This window comes from Papaver somniferum, chromosome 7, assembly GCF_003573695.1.
Source record: "Papaver somniferum cultivar HN1 chromosome 7, ASM357369v1, whole genome shotgun sequence".
Taxonomy (NCBI): Eukaryota; Viridiplantae; Streptophyta; class Magnoliopsida; order Ranunculales; family Papaveraceae; genus Papaver; species Papaver somniferum.
Window position 1 is genome coordinate 91276917 of NC_039364.1, and position 19459 is coordinate 91296375.

At 36.9% G+C, this 19459-nt stretch overlaps 1 protein-coding gene across 1 annotated transcript; it reads right to left on the minus strand.

Annotated features, from left to right (window-relative positions):
• Window positions 1-5782: 5782 nt before the first annotated feature.
• On the minus strand, window positions 5783-17393 carry LOC113297859 (lon protease homolog 1, mitochondrial-like). The gene is made up of 20 exons (XM_026546428.1): window positions 16914-17393; window positions 15979-16044; window positions 15032-15220; window positions 14827-14892; window positions 14468-14509; window positions 14233-14355; window positions 12415-12513; window positions 12051-12116; window positions 11853-11939; window positions 11555-11594; window positions 11000-11171; window positions 10721-10845; window positions 9988-10118; window positions 9749-9853; window positions 9271-9384; window positions 8591-8758; window positions 8285-8386; window positions 7924-8166; window positions 7026-7544; window positions 5783-6374 (listed from the first exon to the last, which is right to left on the minus strand). The coding sequence occupies exons 1-20, from the start codon at window positions 17244-17246 to the stop codon at window positions 6189-6191; spliced, it is 2976 nt and encodes a 991-aa protein (XP_026402213.1). The 5' UTR covers window positions 17247-17393; the 3' UTR covers window positions 5783-6188.
• Between the last annotated feature and the right edge of the window lie 2066 nt (window positions 17394-19459).

Consider the following 19459-nt stretch of genomic DNA (forward strand, 5'->3'; position numbering starts at 1 on the left):
TAATTTGTCTTCGAATCAAGCCCTGGCCATAAAGTTGTGTTTGTTTTCTTTTAAACTCATTTGTAGACACACATCTTGATTGGTCGTGTGGGAAGCCAACTTGTTAAGAGATATGAGCAATATAATTAGGTGAAACATCTTGCATTGCCTTCGTTTAAAGTCTTCTTTGTGATAAAGAGGTTATTCCTAGTACCGTAGGTGAGAAACTAAATTGTATGATTATTTTACTTTTTTGACTAATTTATTTGATTAACAACCGACGGACCGACGATTTAATTATCCTTGATAGATCGAACTTGTTTATTTTATGGTCCTTCTATTTTGATATAAGGCCACTCAAGTTTATTTGAGAATTTGATTATTACAAATCTCGTGATTCAAGATATGTAGGTAGAATTGTTGATTAATCAATGTTAACAGACTCCGCTCTGTGTGTGTTGATCAAAAGTGGATTCAAGTTGTTTGCAGCGATTACTTTGGGGATTGATGATTGAAGACTTAAAGACTTTTCTTTTTGGTTTCCGTTATTTATGGTTCTTCTTGCACACTTGATTATTTGGGATCCAACAAGTTATTTATCTTGATAGACACAAGACTTGTGTAAATATCGAACAAACTATCTAGATGCTTTTTCATGTTAAACTGCTTGGATAAAGGTTGTTCACTGAGATTGATTATTTCGATATCTTGGTTTGATCTTTGATCAAAGGAGTTTATATTTATATTGATTAATCGAAATATCCTTTATTCTACTTTATCTTGATCTAAAGATTGATTTTGGAGATTGATAAGTAAGTTAGTTACTGAAATATATTAAGTCATTGTTGTTTCGGTTACTATTCTTAGGAGTTAAGAGCACAAGTCTTCACAGTGGTGTCGATGAAGCAAATCAAGATAGTGGACTCTGTCTTAGGATTCACATGTATATTCAAGATTGGTTGTAGGCACATGGATACTGAAAGAATTGAGGAATGGAGGAGTATTTACTTGGTTTCAACTATAAAAAGTTGTGATAATCAATTTGTATAGCGGCTTAATTATTAGAGTATTAAAAAATAAACTAGCTAGTTCCCGAGGTTTTTCTGTCTGGCTGTATTTAACGTTATCAAAATCGTGTGTGTTGTATGACTTATTTTAATTCCGCATTATATTTTTTTATCTTTATAGTTATTATAAATACACGTGTACGTTAATCTACTTGGTAATGATCCCACAGTTAGTTCGGTTTCTAACTATTTACCAAGTTATACCTTGTTCAAATAATCTTTTGGCAGTTATTATTTTTGTAAGATTATACAAGGTGTGATTGTGTAGGTTGATATCGAATATATTATGGTGTGTGTGGTACACTCGTCGTTTCACATCGGTTTCCACAATGGCATGCTGTAAAGTTTTCAATAAAGGAAAAACCTAAAAATGAAGATTCTTCTCCTACAACTTATATTTTTTGCCCAATATCAATTGGAAACTAAAAGATACTAAGAGGCATCTACTTGAGGTTCTAGAATTAGATGATGTAATTCTCCCTAGAGACTACAATTAGGTTTGAAAGAAGAGAACCTCTCATTCTTCACTTAATGTTCTAAAACATAACTAAAACTCCCTTCCCCTAACCTTTTCTCTTCTAATTTATACTATTACCATGGACATATTCGTTATTTGAAAATCTTATAGAAATGGGACACAAATGGTATTTCAATATTTATTTGCAACTTCCACAATGCATCACAATCCCATCTAGTTACCTGTAGGAGTGGCCAACACGCTACACAGATCGACTATATTCTCACTAACAAGCGAGAATTTTTAGATTGTAAGGTCATGCCTAGAGAATGTGTTGTCGTTCAACATAAACTCCTAGTATCTGATTTTCATCTAAAAGTGTGCATTTAATAAAGCAAAGGTGCAACTGCATCAAGGACAAAGTGGTGAAGGCTCAAAGAAGATGCCGACGGGTGTTCAGAGATGGGGAGTTGGCGGAAGTGCTACTCTGTGGAGAAGGAGAGACGGATAGTATGTGGGAATCGATGGCAAACCGCATTCAGAAACTGGCAGCGGAGGTGTTAGAGTGTCAAGAGGAAGCAAGTGCAGATTTAAGGAAACTTCGTGGTTGGACGAGGATACTCAAAACAGATTCAACAAAAATAATGATTGTTACAAAGATACGCATAACCATGAGAGAGAGGAGACTATACAAAAGTACAAGGCGGAAAAAAAAAAGATTGCAAAGCAAATGGTCAGTGAAGCAAGGGGACGCGCGTTTGAAGAATATACCGGAAGCTAAATACAAAGGAGTGCGAAAAGAACATCTATAGGATTGCTAGACTTCGGAAAAGGAAGACGCGCGAATTAAACCTAAGTCAAATGCATCAAAGATGAAAGTAATCGACTCCTGGTAAAGGACTCAGAAATCAAGAATAGATGGATAAAATACCTCGATAAACTTTACAATGAGGAGGTTCATACAAACACTATCGAACTGGAGATTAAGGGCACCAGCGGAGGTTGAGAATATTCATGAGAGCAAGGTAAAGGTGGTACTAAAAAGGACAAAATGAGGGACGGTGCTGGGACCAGATACCATCTCTATATAGGTATGAAAATGTATGGGAGACAAATGGATAACTTGACTCACCAAGTTGTTCAATATCATTCTCCGGTCAAACAGGATACCGAACGGATGGAGGAGAAGCGTAATAGTATTGATATCCAAGACTAAGAAAGATATTTAAAGTTGCACGAACTACAGAAGAATTAAGTTAATGAGCCATACAATGAAGCTATGAGAGAAAATCATTGAACATCGCATACGGTGGGAAACAACCATTAGAAAAAACCAGTTTGGCTTTATGCCTGGGAGATCGACCATGGAAGCGATGTTTCTCGTAAAGTAACTTATGGAGAGGTACCGGGATCTTAAGAAATACCTACACATGGTGTTCATCGTCTTGGAAAAATCTTACGACAAAATGTCACGCAAGGTAATGTGGTGGACTCTCGAAAAGAAGAAGGTATCCACATAGTAACACCTTAATAAAGGATACGTACGAGGGCGTGGTAACTGGTGTCCAAACTTGCGATGGCATGATGAGTGATTTCCAGATCAAGATAGGATTGCACCAAGGGTCATCCTTGAATCCCTACGACTTTGTTCTAGTAATGGATCAAGTTACGAGGGATATTCAAAGAGAGATTCATTGGTGTAATGCTTTTTGCGGATGATATGGTGTTAATTGGTGAAACTAATACCGAAGTCGAGGCGCAACTGGAGTTATGGAGACAGACTATGGAATTGAAAGGATTTAGACTCATCGGGACTAAGACTGAGTACATGAAGTGTGAATTCAACAACGTAAAGTTCGACGACCGAGATATCGTATTATTGGGGCGACTAGTGCTTAGGAAAGATTCATTTTGATTTTTGGGATCCATGCTCCAAGGATATGGTGGAATTGACAAGGACATTATCCATAAGACTCAAACGAGGTGGAAAAAATGGAGACAAGCAACTGGAATCCTATATGACAGAAAGGTCCCGCAAAATCTCAAAGGAAAGTTCTACAGGACGGCGATCAAACTGGTGATAATGTACGGAGCGGAATGTTGGGCTACTAGAAGTCCATACATCATAGAGATGCATACGACGGAGATGCGTATTCTGCGGTGGACCTGTGGCAACACAAAGCACGACCAAATTAGGAACAGAATATCCGCAATGAACTTGCGGATGGCACCGATTGAGGAAATACTTATGCAACATCGGTTGCGCTGGTATGGGCATCTCCAACGAAGGTCACCGTACGCACCAGTGCCCACAAGAATCCTAATGCGTGTAGAAGGAACTAAGAGAGGCAAAGGTCATCCAAAATTGACTTGGGAAAAAGTAGTGAAACGGGACCAGAAACGGCGAAAATTATCTGAAGAGATGGCTCTGGATAGACGCACGTGGAAATTAGAGATCCATATCTAAGAAACGTGGTATATAAATTTGATTATATCTTTGGTGTCATTTCTAGCCTACGCCAACTTACTTAGGAAGAAAGATTTCGTTTTGGTTTTTTTTGTTTGGACAGGGAGAAAGTTAAATTTGAGAATTCGATTATTTAGACGTTGAGCATCACATCTTCAACCTTAATGGGAAAATGCTAAAATTAGAGCAGATGCTCTTTTTTTAGCTAAGTCATAATATTAAAGCCAAAAACAGTAATTACAAGTAATTTGAGCAGATGTTTATCATGTTTTATCCGTAGTAGGGTGAAAATTGACAAATCTACCGATTTGCCCAATCCATAGGACCTGCCCTTACACCTTTGTCTCTTGCACTTTGTTTAACAGTAGACTCGCGAAACTCTTCCCACCTGTATTCCATTAGACGTGTGTATTTATCACAGGTTACTGTTGGAGAATGGTGGCATGAACCACCTATTTATCTCCTTTTTGGGCCGACCGACTGAGCGAAGCAAGGGAGGGAGGACCTCTATATGGTCACGTTTTTGTAAAATGTAATTGATCGATTAACACAAAAAGATTGGAAATGGCCAAGGCCCAAAAACCAAAAATTCCCCTCCCTTTTAGTCCAATTACTATAACTCCTTATGTATCTTATCTTTTCAAGGATATAATTGGAAAGCAAACTAGAATATAATATATCTAAAATCCGTGCATTGGAATCTTACAAATTTTATCTCGTTGGAAAGCTTTTAAAGAAATGTATGCAACAAGCACAAACAACAATATCAAATTTAGAGTTTTTACGAAAAATTCGGAAGTGTTTATACTTTTAGGCACAATTTTTGAAAATTGAATGCATCCATTATGCAAACTACCACAAAGGATACTTAACACATTATGCATCCATAATTTGGTTTATGCATCAACTAATTATCCGTTCCAACTAATAAAACGATGTACTCCCTCCGTTTTACGAAAAGTTATATTTTCACTTTAAGCACAATTTTCGAAAATTCAATGCGTAGTCAATATGCAAACCACCACAAAGGATGCATAACATATTATGCCGCCATATTTTGGTTTATGCATCAATTAATTTTTTGTTTCGGGAAAAGTGATACTTTCACTTTTTTCAATTTGACTTACTTTTAGGCGAAAATGAAACTATGAAAAATTTTACTTTTCCTGAAGCAGAGGTAGTATATGCCTAGAAATATCATTCCACCAAAAAAAAAAATGCATGACAAATTATGGAGCCACCACAATTTGGTTATTTTGGTTCATGCATCCACTAATTTGGTTATTCAACCACTAAAACAATGTATATGCCTCAAAAATAACATTCCAACAAAAAAAAGAGATGTATAACGCGTTATGCAATTAGTGGTGTTTCGTTTTTGTTCGATCGTTCTCCCCTGCATACGTGGCAGTGGTGTTCTAGAAATATGTTGCGTGCTTTTGATCAGATATAAAAAATTGTCCTCACTTTATGAAAAAAGGGTAACAAAAAAAAAAAACTCTCTTCCACGTCCGGCTGTTCTCCCTCATATTTTGAACCTTTTGGGTCCTTTTAACCGCACTAGTTTCCTCTTCGGACATGTTCGGACATGGTTGAATCACCACCCTGTCCACGCAACTGCGTAAGCAAGAAACCTTCCATACATACATTATAGATGAGAGGTACTGGTGCTAGTCTATGAGTAAAACACCCCTTAAAGACGGAAGCAGTGTTGGCCCTCCAACATGTATACAAATCTATGAAAGATGGAAGGTAAAAGAAAGATGATGTTATCTAACTTATACAAGTTCAGACGTTCAAGAAAAGAAAACATGAGTAAAACTGCCAAGACCTTGGATATAAAAAAGGAAAATGATTCAACTTTCACAGACACTTTATTGAGACTTAACAAAAACCCTCTGTATTTCAACTCATCCATCAGAAGAAAAAGAGAACTCCAACACCGTGCCTAATAAGATTATGATTTCTGATAAGCTGCCGGAGATTATAACTAATACATTTGGCTGAGCACTCATTTTTACATTGGAAACAAATAATAATAGCAGCAGTCAATTAACCCAGCTTAATTTGATACACTCGCATTTTCCTTTGTCAAACTGAAATTGTCACGAGAAGCTCCAAAGAATGAAGGACTTGAACCTACAAACTACACCAGTTCGAGTTTGTTGAAAGTTGGTGTATGCAAGTATGGAAGTAAAATCAATGAAGTATGCAGAACTCATTTTTCTGTGATCTCATCATCATTGAAAGCTATGTCAAATATCTGACTGTAATCATCCACAAAGTGCACACTAAGACCTTCTTTTACATTCTCTGCAAGCTCGTCATAATCCCTTTTGTTAGCAGAAGGGAATAACACAGTCTTCACACCGCTTCTTTTTGCTGCAATTGTCTTCTCCTTTACCTGTTTTTTGGTTTTCCCAAATCAGATATGCAATGTGAGTATGGAGTTATTCAAAAATACCAACGACGTACACACACACACACACAAAATCAAATTAGAAACATGACATGGGAAAGCAGGAACAATCAACGTCAAAAAAAGCTGGAGATTAGTAGTACTGCAAGCTAGCTGCTCAAATCCCCGTATTTTTTCATTAATTGCCAACTAACAGGTAATAGGGGTTTTGAATAAGGTGAGTTTTTGATGAGGATGATCTACATTAAAAAACTATATCCAGACTGGCCATCTCCTGAATCATATTCTGTGTCATCCTCAAACAGCACTGAACAAGATAGTAACAGTACACTAATCCAAACTACAATTTTAAAACTAAACATTTAAAGAAGTCAACTTTTAAAAATGCAACATTTTCCTCCTAACAGCTGCTTAGTGGGTAAAATTTTGCAAGTATTGACCACTTAAAATGCTGCAGGCAGAATACAGTAGATTTAAGGATAAATATATTGCTGCCATGATACCTATGAACTTAAAGACAGATACCTCATCCTTGTATCCCAGGAGAGAAAAGTTTAAGCTTTATGGATAAATGCCGGATCTGGGTAAATAGTATTTCTGACAGTGATTGAAGAAACTAAAGTTTAGAATACATACCCCCCCAATAGGAAGAATCTTTCCTGTTAAAGTTACTTCTCCAGTCATTGCTAGGTCCTTCTTTACATGCTTCTTCATGGCAAGCGACAGCATGGATGTGATCATGGTGCAGCCAGCACTTGGCCCATCCTTTGGGGTAGCCCCTGCTGGCACATGGAGGTGAAGCTTGGTATTGGCGAAGAAAGGGTTATCAGGTTCCTTCACAAGGAATAAGGCTCTGGCTACGGTATGCGCTATCTGGGCACTCTCCTTCATAACTTCTCCAAGCTGCCCAGTGAGATGGAGTGCTCCCTTCCCCTCTCCTTGTTCCTCTAAGATGGTTTCTATATACAGAGTTGAACCACCCATTGCAGTCCATGCAAGTCCCATCACAACTCCAACTGGTGTTATATCATAAATGCGCTCAGCATGGAAAACAGGTTTGCCAACAAAATCGGACAGGTTGGACTCATCGATAATCACTTTGGCTATAGTTTTACTTGCCAGAGTTTCTTGAACTTCCTTCGATTCTGTATTGTCCTATCATGTAAATAAACCTTGAGCATTAGTGAACAAATTATATGACAGTATAAGAAAGCCTGGATTCTCTAAAGGGGTCAATAGTTGAACCCTCATTTTACTGATGCAACCCAGCCAACCTGTTGTTTAAAAAGCAGTAAAGATTTTCATGATCTGTTGGTTTAAAAAGCCACACAAAGCAGTTTTCTAATTGTGTAATCAGCACCGTAGAATGGACGAGTGTTTCTACTATTGGTCTACAGAAGTGAGTCGTAAGGTAGCCTGAATTACAATGAAACAAGGGTGCATCCACTAAGAGCTGGTTACAGAACTCTCTTGTTTCTGCAGCACCCCAATCATGATCGACTTTAGTAAATATTGGTTGATGAGGTGATTATACCTGTGAAACAAGATCTTGATTACCAGCACATGTGTGACTGATCTGTACCTCAGGTTCAGGCATCTTACTAGCTTCTTTATTTGTGGAGTCTTCTGCTTCGCCATCAACTTTGAGATTTTCATCAACCACAATCCCTGTACTTTCACTTCTCTCGTAGGATTCCTCAGGAATAGTGACAACATTATCAACAATTGGAGATGGTTCATCTTGCACTAAGCCTTGCCTGACAAGTTTTAAAGCTATCTGTCGAGTAGCACACAAGAACTCATTAAACTACAGAATTGAATAAGAAAATCCAAGGTTCCAGGCCTCCTATATGCTATCCATCCACATAATTTGAAAATTGGGCAATCAGGCAAACCTTGCGGTAAATCTTCTCAATTTGTTTCTGCAGATTCCGAACTCCTGATTCCCGACAATAGTTTTCAATCAGCGCTAGAAGAGCTGCATCTGTCACTTCAACCTGTGATGATTTATATCAAATTCAGACCTCTTATATATATAATCATTGACATCAATTAACACATAAATGTTACTTATCATGGGACACCAGCAAGGCAATCACCATGTGGGTATGAGTGTCAGCTACAAGCTTACTCAAGTACAAAGTCCAGTTAGTTGCTAATCGTACAATCCTAAATAATGTCTCAATTTTGAACAGTCTTACCTGCTCGGGCTTGATACCACAAGCTTCGCGAGTTGTCTTCTCCAAATAATCCCTTGCGATGTGCATCTTTTCATCAGTTATATAGCCAGCAATGGAAATGACTTCCATTCGGTCCAGGAGAGGGTTTGGTATCGTCTCAATAACATTTGCCGTGCAAACGAACAGGACCTGTGAAGCAATATATCTGGCCTCAGGATAATAAGTCATACGAATACAGGAGTTGTTAGACGGTACACCTGCCAAATCTATAATGTACTGCATATCGCGGTAGTTTGTTATGCAACAACAAATAGTTACAGCTCTGTAGAGATGAAGGAGCATCACAGACTAAAAGAGAAAGAGATGTGAAAATTAACAGTTCCTGATAAAAGGAGCACACAGCCGACAATGGTAACTTTCAAGTCTCACACGTTATATCTCAAAAAATGGGTTATCACTACAGTCTGCTAATGAACAATAAGCAGGATTCGCGGTCACTACTAACATTACCCTGCAGCCCCACAGCTCCAATCTTTTACAGAATAGTATCAGTTTAATTCTTTCTACACCTGTGTTAGCATTTCACGGCATCACATAGACATATGCAGCCACTTGAGATCGAAAGAAACCCTCGGAATTTACGGAGGCAAGAACTTCGCATGGACAACCTAAATCTTATCCTTGGGATCGCTACAACTCACCTTTGACAAATCAATTGGAACATCAAGGTAGTGGTCCAAAAAATTTGCGTTTTGCTCAGGATCAAGAAGCTCTAACAATGCACTTGCTGGATCACCACCATGACCCTTTCCCAACTGTTACAAGACAATTAGTAGGAGAATATCCAAGTCATCATTAAAATCCCATAAAAAGAAATACGGAAAAGAATCGAAGAAAATCCAAGTCGACAGAAATCATCGAAGAACAAAATCCAGTCAGTTATAAACATAATTTGTACATATTTTATTTAGTGTTAGCAACGCTCATGATATATTTAATGTTTTTTTCTCGATTTCATTTCTTCTAATTAGCAGGTTAGGACATGACATCATGCTAAGAAGACGAGCCAAAGGCTAAATGCACGATCAAAAAGTTTAACTACTTCAAAGATTAGATGAGGGCACAAAAGCAGCGTATCAATATATTATCGAGAATAAACTACAGTAAGACAACAGATACCTTGTCTATTTCATCAATTAGAACAAGAGGGTTTGCTGTCCCAACACTTTTCAGGCATTGCACCATCTTTCCTGGCATAGCACCAATATAGGTTCGACGATGCCCCTGTAAATAATATTAGCTTTTGAGACCAAAGACTGCCTGCAGCAAATGATTGCGTAGCGCTAAAAGTGCCTGTGTATTTTTTTTTAAGAGAGAAAAACCCACATACGATTGATTGCCTCTGCTTTAGATTGTACCTTAATTTCAGCAACATCAGCCAATCCTCCAACAGAAAATCGATAGAATTTTCTATTTAAAGCTCGTGCAATTGAGCGACCAATGCTAGTTTTACCCACTCCGGGTGGTCCAGAAAGGCAAATGATTTTCCCTGAAAATCAGATAATTACACGAAAAAATCATGTATCCTCTCAAAATAAAAATGAAGAGGCAACCAGGGGTTAATAACTGGGGAACTGCTCGAGTACTAGAGGACCCTACATGGAACACAGGTCTAACCCAGCAACATGGTAAGTTATGGAACAGATGTACCTAGAGAATCTTAAATGGGTGTTCAGAAAAAGTAGGATACTCCATAAGTCATAACGGAGCCTATGTTACATCCGCAGTAGTTCAAAAACTGCAACAGATTCCAAACAAGTCCTCCTACTAGGCTTTTGGGCCCTCATATTCAAAACATACATATCCTATAGTGCTGCCAGACTACACATTACCAGTTGTGTTAGCTCCTATAGCAAGATTCCCTAACATTGCTATGTTGTCTTCACAGAACAATATACTAAAGATGTATGGCAGATTAAGTGCATTCAAATACATACATATAAGGACAATTCTAACTATCGCAGATATCAGAGCATTGTTGCTCGGAGGGTAGTAATTTTTGTATCCTTGCTATAAAGGCAGATTACATCAAAAGAAATCAACTAAAAGCAATCAAAACCATATGACAAAGGAAATAGACATTCCGCTAACCTTGTGAGCTTCCTCTAAGCTTCCCAACAGCTATGAACTCCAGTATTCTCTCCTTCACATCACTTAAACCGTAATGATCTTCATCTAGTATAGTGTTAGCATGATGCACATCGAAGTTCTCATCACTGCATATTTTAAACTGTACAGGAATTAGTTCTACTGTACCATAAAACTGCTTAGCAAATAAAATTTACAGATTTACACAGTAAGGAAACCATCAGCAAACTTATAACACACGCACACAAAAAGAAAAAAGGAAAGAAAATAAAATAACGAGACCTGTAGTTTCCCCAAGGCAATGCAGTGAGCCAGTCGAGATAATTACGAGTCACATTAAACTCACTTGAACTGGCTTCTAACAGCTGGAGCTTTGCAAATTCTTCTTCAATGACTTGCATAACATGTGGTGGGCATTTTTCCTTGTTCGCTTCAAGTCTCTCCCTAAATTTTGCTGTAGGAAAAGAGAAAAAATTTAGATTGTTAAAACTATACTGAAGCAAACACAAGCACAAAGTAATAAAAAAAATATATGAACATGTGGCTCCAGACAAATACCATAACCATCCAAAAATCCAGATGATATAGGTCATTACTGTTTCAATGGCTGAACCTATTGATCTCACCAATCAAAAAGAAAAAAAAAAACATTTTTGAAGCAAATCAATCAGAAATTTTTTGCATGGCAGTTTTTTTTTAAATCTTAGAAGCATCTCTGATAACCGATAGCTCACTTAGCCTTGGACAGTTAGTTATTCTACCCCGCATGCTAACTACTCCACATCTGTAACAAGGATGGTTTGAGATAACCATAAGAAAAGGATCATAAAAACTAACCAGAGAGTGCTGTTTTGTCATCAGTCTCCAGACCAAGCTCCTGGATCAAGATAAATAATGTCAGATTCCTGATAAGTGCAATGAACTGATAAACACAGATGCCATGCAGCTGTATACATTTAGGATCCTGCTCTGACTCTGATTACTCATATACCGTCGGTAGAAAAATGATACTGAAGTATCCCTCCGAGGTTTGCTTAATTGGCTATTTAAGGCAACTCGCCCAACTGACAATCATATCAAGATAGAGGAAATATTAATTTACAATCTGAGGAAGGAGTTTAAGTGGAAAAGAAACCTTCTTTATTGCCTTAAGCTGCTCGTTCAAATAGTACTTCTTTTGCTCGGCACTTATTTTTTCTTCCATATTTTTTGCTATTGATGCCTAACTCATAACACGAAAAATTTAAAGCTTAGATAGAAGATTTGTTTTCTTAAAACCAGTAGATAACTTAAGCATAGAATGCAGTCCCTAAAAAAAAGTGCCCAAGAATACCTGTAACTTGCTAATTTCCATTTCTTTCTTTAATAACTCCAAAGTCAATCTCAAACGATTCTTCACCTGAATTGGCACAACATTGAAGAGATAAGCAACACCGATCATTCTCATCAATGAAAGAACAGTGCATTAATATGAATGGACTTGACTATTATGATCAAAACTCAAATACAAAGGAACTTACAAATGCAAAATGACCTAAAATTTTACTGAATGATTTGTAACCCATTCTTATTTACGTAAAAAAGAAGTGTGCATACCACCAAAACATCAAAAGCATATGGTCAGATTATATAAATACAATTTGGATAGACTCCTAGATCAACAAAACCGGTAGATGTGGCTTATACGAGTTCCTTACATCCAATTCTTGAAGCACTTGCTGACATTCATTCTTGTTAGCCCCACAAATAGCAGCTCCAAAATCAGCCAACCTTGGACAATTGAAATCACCAATATGCTGCATTATCAGGAGAAAAATGAAAAATAAAAGAAGAAGAAGATAGGTTACATAGACCGAAATTATATCACAAAATAAATATATTTATATATAAGCATCAGTTGAAATTCAAATCGGTAGATAATAAGGTTACATGTTGTGAAATGTGTTCATATTTTATGGAAGTGTAGTTCAATGAGAAGAAATTTCTACTAACCAAAGTATTAGCATCTAATGAATGCCAGAGATAGAGTGCACAACAGCTCAAGCAAGCTTTCATTGTCAAAATAACTTAAGTTGATCAGTAGTAACAAGTTCTTTTCTTGAAAGGTGATTGAATTAGTGGTAACCATCCTGAAAGGCCCAAAGACACCAGAAACGAACTAAAAAAAGAAACTGCGTGCTAACAGTATAAACACCATAGCCCTACCTATGAATCTATTATATCAATAGAAATTCCCCACATAAAGTTCTAAATGTATTGCCCCAAACTAATGCGTCAGATGAAAAGTACCAATGAGCTTTGAATCTGATATATAATCAAGTCAACTGCTATCCAACTTATGAAAGAAAAAATCAACTGTTCTCTTTCCTTCCAAAATTCAATAACACTGCCCTTTCCCATTTGGGAATAATAACATGAAATTCTGTCAGTTGTTGTTAAGATAAACATGGAAACTAGAAAAGACATATTCAAGCCCATTCATTTGGGGCAAAAATTCTATTGAACTTCTTGGGATATTTCCAAGGAACTTTCACTTCTCTAAGTTCCAACAACTGAAGAGGCAACGAGAACTGCCTTCTGTACAAAAACTTGAGGTTCTTGGTTTAAGAATTAAATGATCGTCCTTTCCACCCAAGAGAATTCCAAAACTGAACAACTGTATAGTTGTATCATTCTAGTGGGAATATATAGAGTAACTCGAGTAATTGAAGCAAACTTTTAAATCTTCAAGACACGGATACAACTAACTAGTAGTTACCTTGTAAAAATATTGCAAGTTGGAAGCAATGTACATGGCCTAGAAATTTATAAATATCTTCTTTTACTCGTCCACTCCTTACTGATTTGCAAAAAGTCCGCTTATAAGCAGCTAGAAGAAAAACTTCCTATGACGAGTAATACCTACCGTTGAAAAAGCTAAGGAAATGCATAGCATACATATGATGCCACATATCTATTACTTTACTATGTGCATATACAGATCTTAGATTAATGGGACATCAGATCTGAATGAGTCCCATACTCTAGCTGGTAAGAAACAGTAACTTGAGCAGGTTACATGCCATTCTCGTCCATGTAACTTACACTCTAGTTTTACAAGTTCACATCTCTAAATTCTGCTGAGAAATATAGAAATCACCTAGTTTTGTATATTGAATAATTGGATACAGTTAAATCTTTAAAAAACCACCTGAACTTTCAACTAGACATATCTGATGTTCTACCTGACTTGAGTGTCCCTTACCTGGTGTAAACCCACCCTAAGTGTACCACTAGTTTATCATGCTATCTTTATCCCTATAAAACTTAACCATAGTGGGTATTTAAAACTTTCGCAAGTTAGCAAATACCGTGATAAAAACTCCAATAATAAAAGCTTTTTGAGTGATGCTTATTGTTACATAATATGATTATTGAATATGCTATATCCATAAAATGACACTAATGTGGGTATCGCTTTAGTGTATCTTCAGGATTATAAACGGAAATAATATGAAGCACTATAAAATCCACACCTGTGTATACGTATTAACATGATCTCTCCAAAGGGTGCTCGTCTTCAAGACATCTTTCAGGGTTGATATAACTTCGGAAGTTGTTGCCTTTATTACATCATCATCCTTGTTATATGGTTTATCCTGTATAAACAACAAAGTTACTGCTTGGCTGAAAAGGATAATCATCCACAGAAACAAAATTATACACCCCGACTCAAAGAAGAGGAAAAAGCTGAAGGCAGCAATGGCGTACCTTGAGATGATCGACTTTCACCACAAGAGGATTCTCGCTTACCTGCAGAAAAGAGGAATTCCTAATTTTCAGAACTATTCAGCATCAGAAAGTTATATAATTGTCTCACGCTTTCCCTGTTGAATTTCTTTAGTGATAAAAGATAATATTCTAGACTCTGGAGTAAGTTTCTGACATCCCATTTACATCTTTTGGAAAAGGAAGAGGCAAACACCTAGTAAGTTTCGACATCCCATTTACATCTCTAGTGACTCTTATGGACTCAAGTGTACGAAGAAATTTCCACTGAATCAAAACGTAAGTTGCTTAGGTATCCCATGCTTCAGCAAGTACACTGCCTCCAAGAAAGTCCAGCTTACCATTTCAGTAATCCGAAGACGTCGGTGACCAACAAGTATCACCTGCTCCCCCTCTATCCTGGTTATCTGGTTTGCCAAGTTCAAATAGCATCATCATCAAAACCTAAACAATTTGATAAACTACACAGTATAGAAATGCATAGTGTATACAGTGTCCTCTTTTCTTAGTTTTCTGAGTTTTCAAACTTCAGCAAAGCAGAGGTACCTGAGCCAAAGTACCAACTTCATGTAGGCGGTCGTACAACTCTTTTCCTTTGAGCTCGTGTACAACTTCGGTTTCTGAAGTAGATACAAGACTAGGATCCGCCCCTGTCTCGTCTTCAATGAGAAATGCACCTGCATACGGCGCTTGCCTTTTACGGCATTCAGATAAAGCCGACAATAGTTTTGGATCCTACAGAGTGAAAATTTAAACCATAGTTACGCTTCCAAAGCGCAAATAAAAAAACAGCAGTATGCCAGAAAAAAATAAAAAATAATAATAATCTGGTAATCCATATGGGAATGCCAATCCAATCTGACATTTAGAAGGCCAAACTAATTGCTCTAGAATGTGACATATCAAAGAACTAGTGAAGTCTTACAGACATAGGTAATAGAAACAACTCTGGAACTCAATCCATTCTACTATATTTATAGGACCGACCTTTCGTTGAACCAAATAAATGAAAGAGAAAGCATATACTCGTATTTGATAGCCAAAGGCTGCTCTGTAACTTTGCCGACATAACTACCAATTGCATGCATTTATGGGAGAAATTACATCTATAATACTAATAACTCAACACAGTTATTTTAATAATACTAATAACTCAACACAGTTATTTTAATAATACTAATAACTCAACACAGTTATGTTAATATCGAATAGTTGTAAACCAGTTTGACATGACTTTTAAAATTGAGCTAAAGCAGGTGGTGATCTGAGACAAACAATCACAATTGGCCATTTGATTCAACATAGAGATAGCATTTGAATTTTAGCTATATTTAAAACTAGGATACGTAACTATGTAAGTACCAAGTAGCATTTAGTAAGGCCAAGGAACAGCAAATTTTTAATTGATTGTGTATCTTATTATGAGGATGCATCTCAGTGGAGCACGTTTAAGGTCGGAGATGATTAGATATCCGGAGAAAGGGATCAAGTACCTTCACATTGATGGGCATGTAGAAACCTGGAAACAATGGTCTATGTGCCAATGGTAACGCAATAACCTGTCAAAAAAAAGACATAGTACAATGAGAACCTCTGCTTCAGCATAAGGAGAAAAAAACTAGGACATTCGGCTATTCTCCTGGAACTTTTGTTCTATGAGATAGAAAGATATTTATTGGAACTACTCATTTATATCAGCTTTGACCCTGCACTACTACACAATAACTTCATAAAGAGTAATAATTATAACAATAACATGATAATGATGGATATAACTGGAGCGTAAAGTGCAAGAGAAATGAAAAGTTCTTTTTTAATGAATTTAAATAATAGCAACCAATTATATGCATAGGTTTCAGCACTGAATTTCCACAATGCTTTAACCTAACACAGTCACAAGAATGGTTACATTGATCAATCTACTGAGATCAAATTGTTTCAATAATTATGATCCTTTGACCTAATGTATCTGTGTGGCATTCTTTAACTGTATCACTTATATCAAGGATGATGGTATGTCGGTTTTGATGATTTGCACAAATCTTTGAGGAAAAAAAATGTATAATGATAATTGATTTCAGTAATGTCATAAGTTAAATGGCCTCCTTTTACAAAGAGTTAAAGAACCAGCCAGTAGGAAGCCCTAGCAAGCTCTAAACGGTACTATGATTGAAACCAGCGGCCGTGCTATGTCATAGGTCAAAAGCTTTTTGCAAACCTAGGTCACGGAATAACCCTCGTTGTCTAATTCCTTGATAAATAGCACACCTCAGAATTTGCTGAAATGATGTGAATCCACATAAATGAGGTAAACGGTACACCGAATTTACGTTAGTAAGCTGAGTGGCGACTAAAATCACGTTCACATTTTGCCAAACTGAGATATTTCAATAAATTTTCAAAATTGAGAATAACAAACAAAAAGTACCTGTAAATAATCTTCTGGTCTGGGATTCGTCGATACCATAGCTGACGATGATCTTAACTCAACTTCCTCCACCCCATCACTTGTAGCAATTTCAGATTCAGCAGTAAGCTTTTCCGCCTCAACTTCTTCAATAACTGGAGGTTTTGAACCATCATTTGAATCCGAACAAAAAAATGCTCTTCTAGTGATACTAGAGTTTCTTGCATTTGAATTAGTTAAATAACCAAAGAATCGAAATGAAGGAACTCTTGATTGTACTACTGGGGATGAAATATTTGATGAAAAGCTGCGCAATCGACCATGTAAATGCGAATTAGATAATACTTTTAACATAGCTGATAATTCTCTGAAGAAACCTGGACAAAATTTAGGGTTTTATTTGCAGCTTGGAGATGAAGTTTACTGTCGGAGAATTACTTTCAGAGAAGAAGAGGAGTTAGAATCGCCATTTAAGAATAGAAATTAAATTAAAAAAAATGAGGAACCTTTTTAAGCCTAAACCTTAGTAAAACCCTCATTCCAAGAAATCCAGAACAAACCCGAACTGGGAAACAAGTAAATTACCTAATTTGTCCTTTTAACCTCCTCAAGAGCAAGTGAGTTTTTTTTTCTTTTCTAGGGAACATTATTTAAATACCCTCAAAATCCACTTCTTGAAATATACTCTTATTCAATTTTTAAAAATACCATAACCTTCTGATAAGTGGAAGCAACTAGCACAAATTGTTTCCAGAAGTGGACGCAACTTTATACAGGTTGCTTCCAAAAAGTGGAAGCAACTTCCTCAAATTGACTCCAAAAAACTTAATTTTTACCCCTCGGGGGTATTTGTGCAAGGTTAACCAAAATGGAGGGTATTTATAACAGTCCCACTTTTTTTTGTTTTTTATGAAGAGTAAGCGAGTGGAAAATCATTTTTGGGCTGCGGAAAATAGTTTGTGTATTAATCAATATAGTGGAACCTGGGTCAGCGATAAAGATCGGGTTATTTGAATACTGCTTGACCATTTTACTGACTAATATATAGGAACAAGTACAACAATAGACGAGGAGTTTTTTACACATATCACACCTAGATTACCGTTAAGATAGTGCTCCCAACTCACGCAAGAAGTATCTATAGCGGATAACAAACAAGCTTTCTTCTCCATTAATTCAGAAAGTGCTCCAGGACCTGATGGGTATACCAGTAAATTTTTCAAAGTTTTTTTTTGGACACAACACATCAACATCTAATACCCATGGTCCACAGCTTCTTTAACAACCTAAACATTCACCCTCATCCCAAATATAAAGCATCCATCAAAACCTTCCCAATTCAGGCCAATCAGCCTGTGCAATGTAGTTTACAAAGTTATCTCAAAAATCTTAGTAAATCGCATTCGCCTGCTCTTCTATTTTTAATAATCCCATATCAGAGTGCTTTCTTCCCGCAGCGATCAATACATGATAACATAACAATTGCGGGAGAACTTTTCATCACATTAAATCTTCTGCTCTCACCGAAGATCCAAAATTTGCTCTTAAACTGGATATCAAGAAAGCTTATGATAGCTTAGATTGGGGATTCATCAAAACAGCTTTTACAAATATGGGATTTTCAACCACATTATCATGTTATGTATCACTTCGGCCACTTACTCGATTAACATAAATGGCACCACGCACGGATACATCACCCCTATCAGAGCCATCAGACAAGGAGATTCGTTATCTTCTTATATTTTCATAATTTGTATAGAAATCCTTTCAACAAATTTGGGAAATCCGTAAGCACAAAATCTGGTGAAAGGGTTAAACATTTCTCAAAGAGCTCCACCCATCCTGCATTTAACGTATGCGGACGATCTGTTGATCACTTATAAGGCATTGCGGGAAAGCATTGCCCACCTCCAGAGACTACTTCAAGCTATTGCTCTTCAGCAGATCAGGAAATCAACACAGCAAAATCCACAATAATTCATCACCCAAGATTGCAACGAAATAAGCTGGACGATGTCAAACAATTCATTGACATGCCAATATCTACAACACCGCCAATATACCTGGGAGTACAATTCAAACACGGAAGAATCTCCAATCACATTTTTGAACCTCTCCTTCAACGGTTAGCACGAAAAGCTCAGGGATGAATGACTAAATGCCTTAATCAAATGGGAAGGTAAGTACTCATCAAAACCTCCTTAATACCTACTTCCAACCACCTAATGCAAACACAATTATTCCCCACCCACATACACAAACAGATAGATCGGATAGCTAGAAATTTTTCTGGGGACATGACCCATCAGTTAGAAAACTTTGCAAACACAACTATTCCCCACTAACATCCACATCCAACCCACCAAATTCATATGGAAATTACCTTGTCCACCAAAAATTCAGCTTTTCTTTTGGAAAGATATAAATGAAGTGAAAAAGCGGGGGTACAACAACCACACCCAATATTTCGATTAGCAATCTATATGGAAAAACTCCAATATACTTTCAAGAGAATCAACTAGACTCAATCTTAATAAAGTATATCAGAGAGTTGTAATATCTCT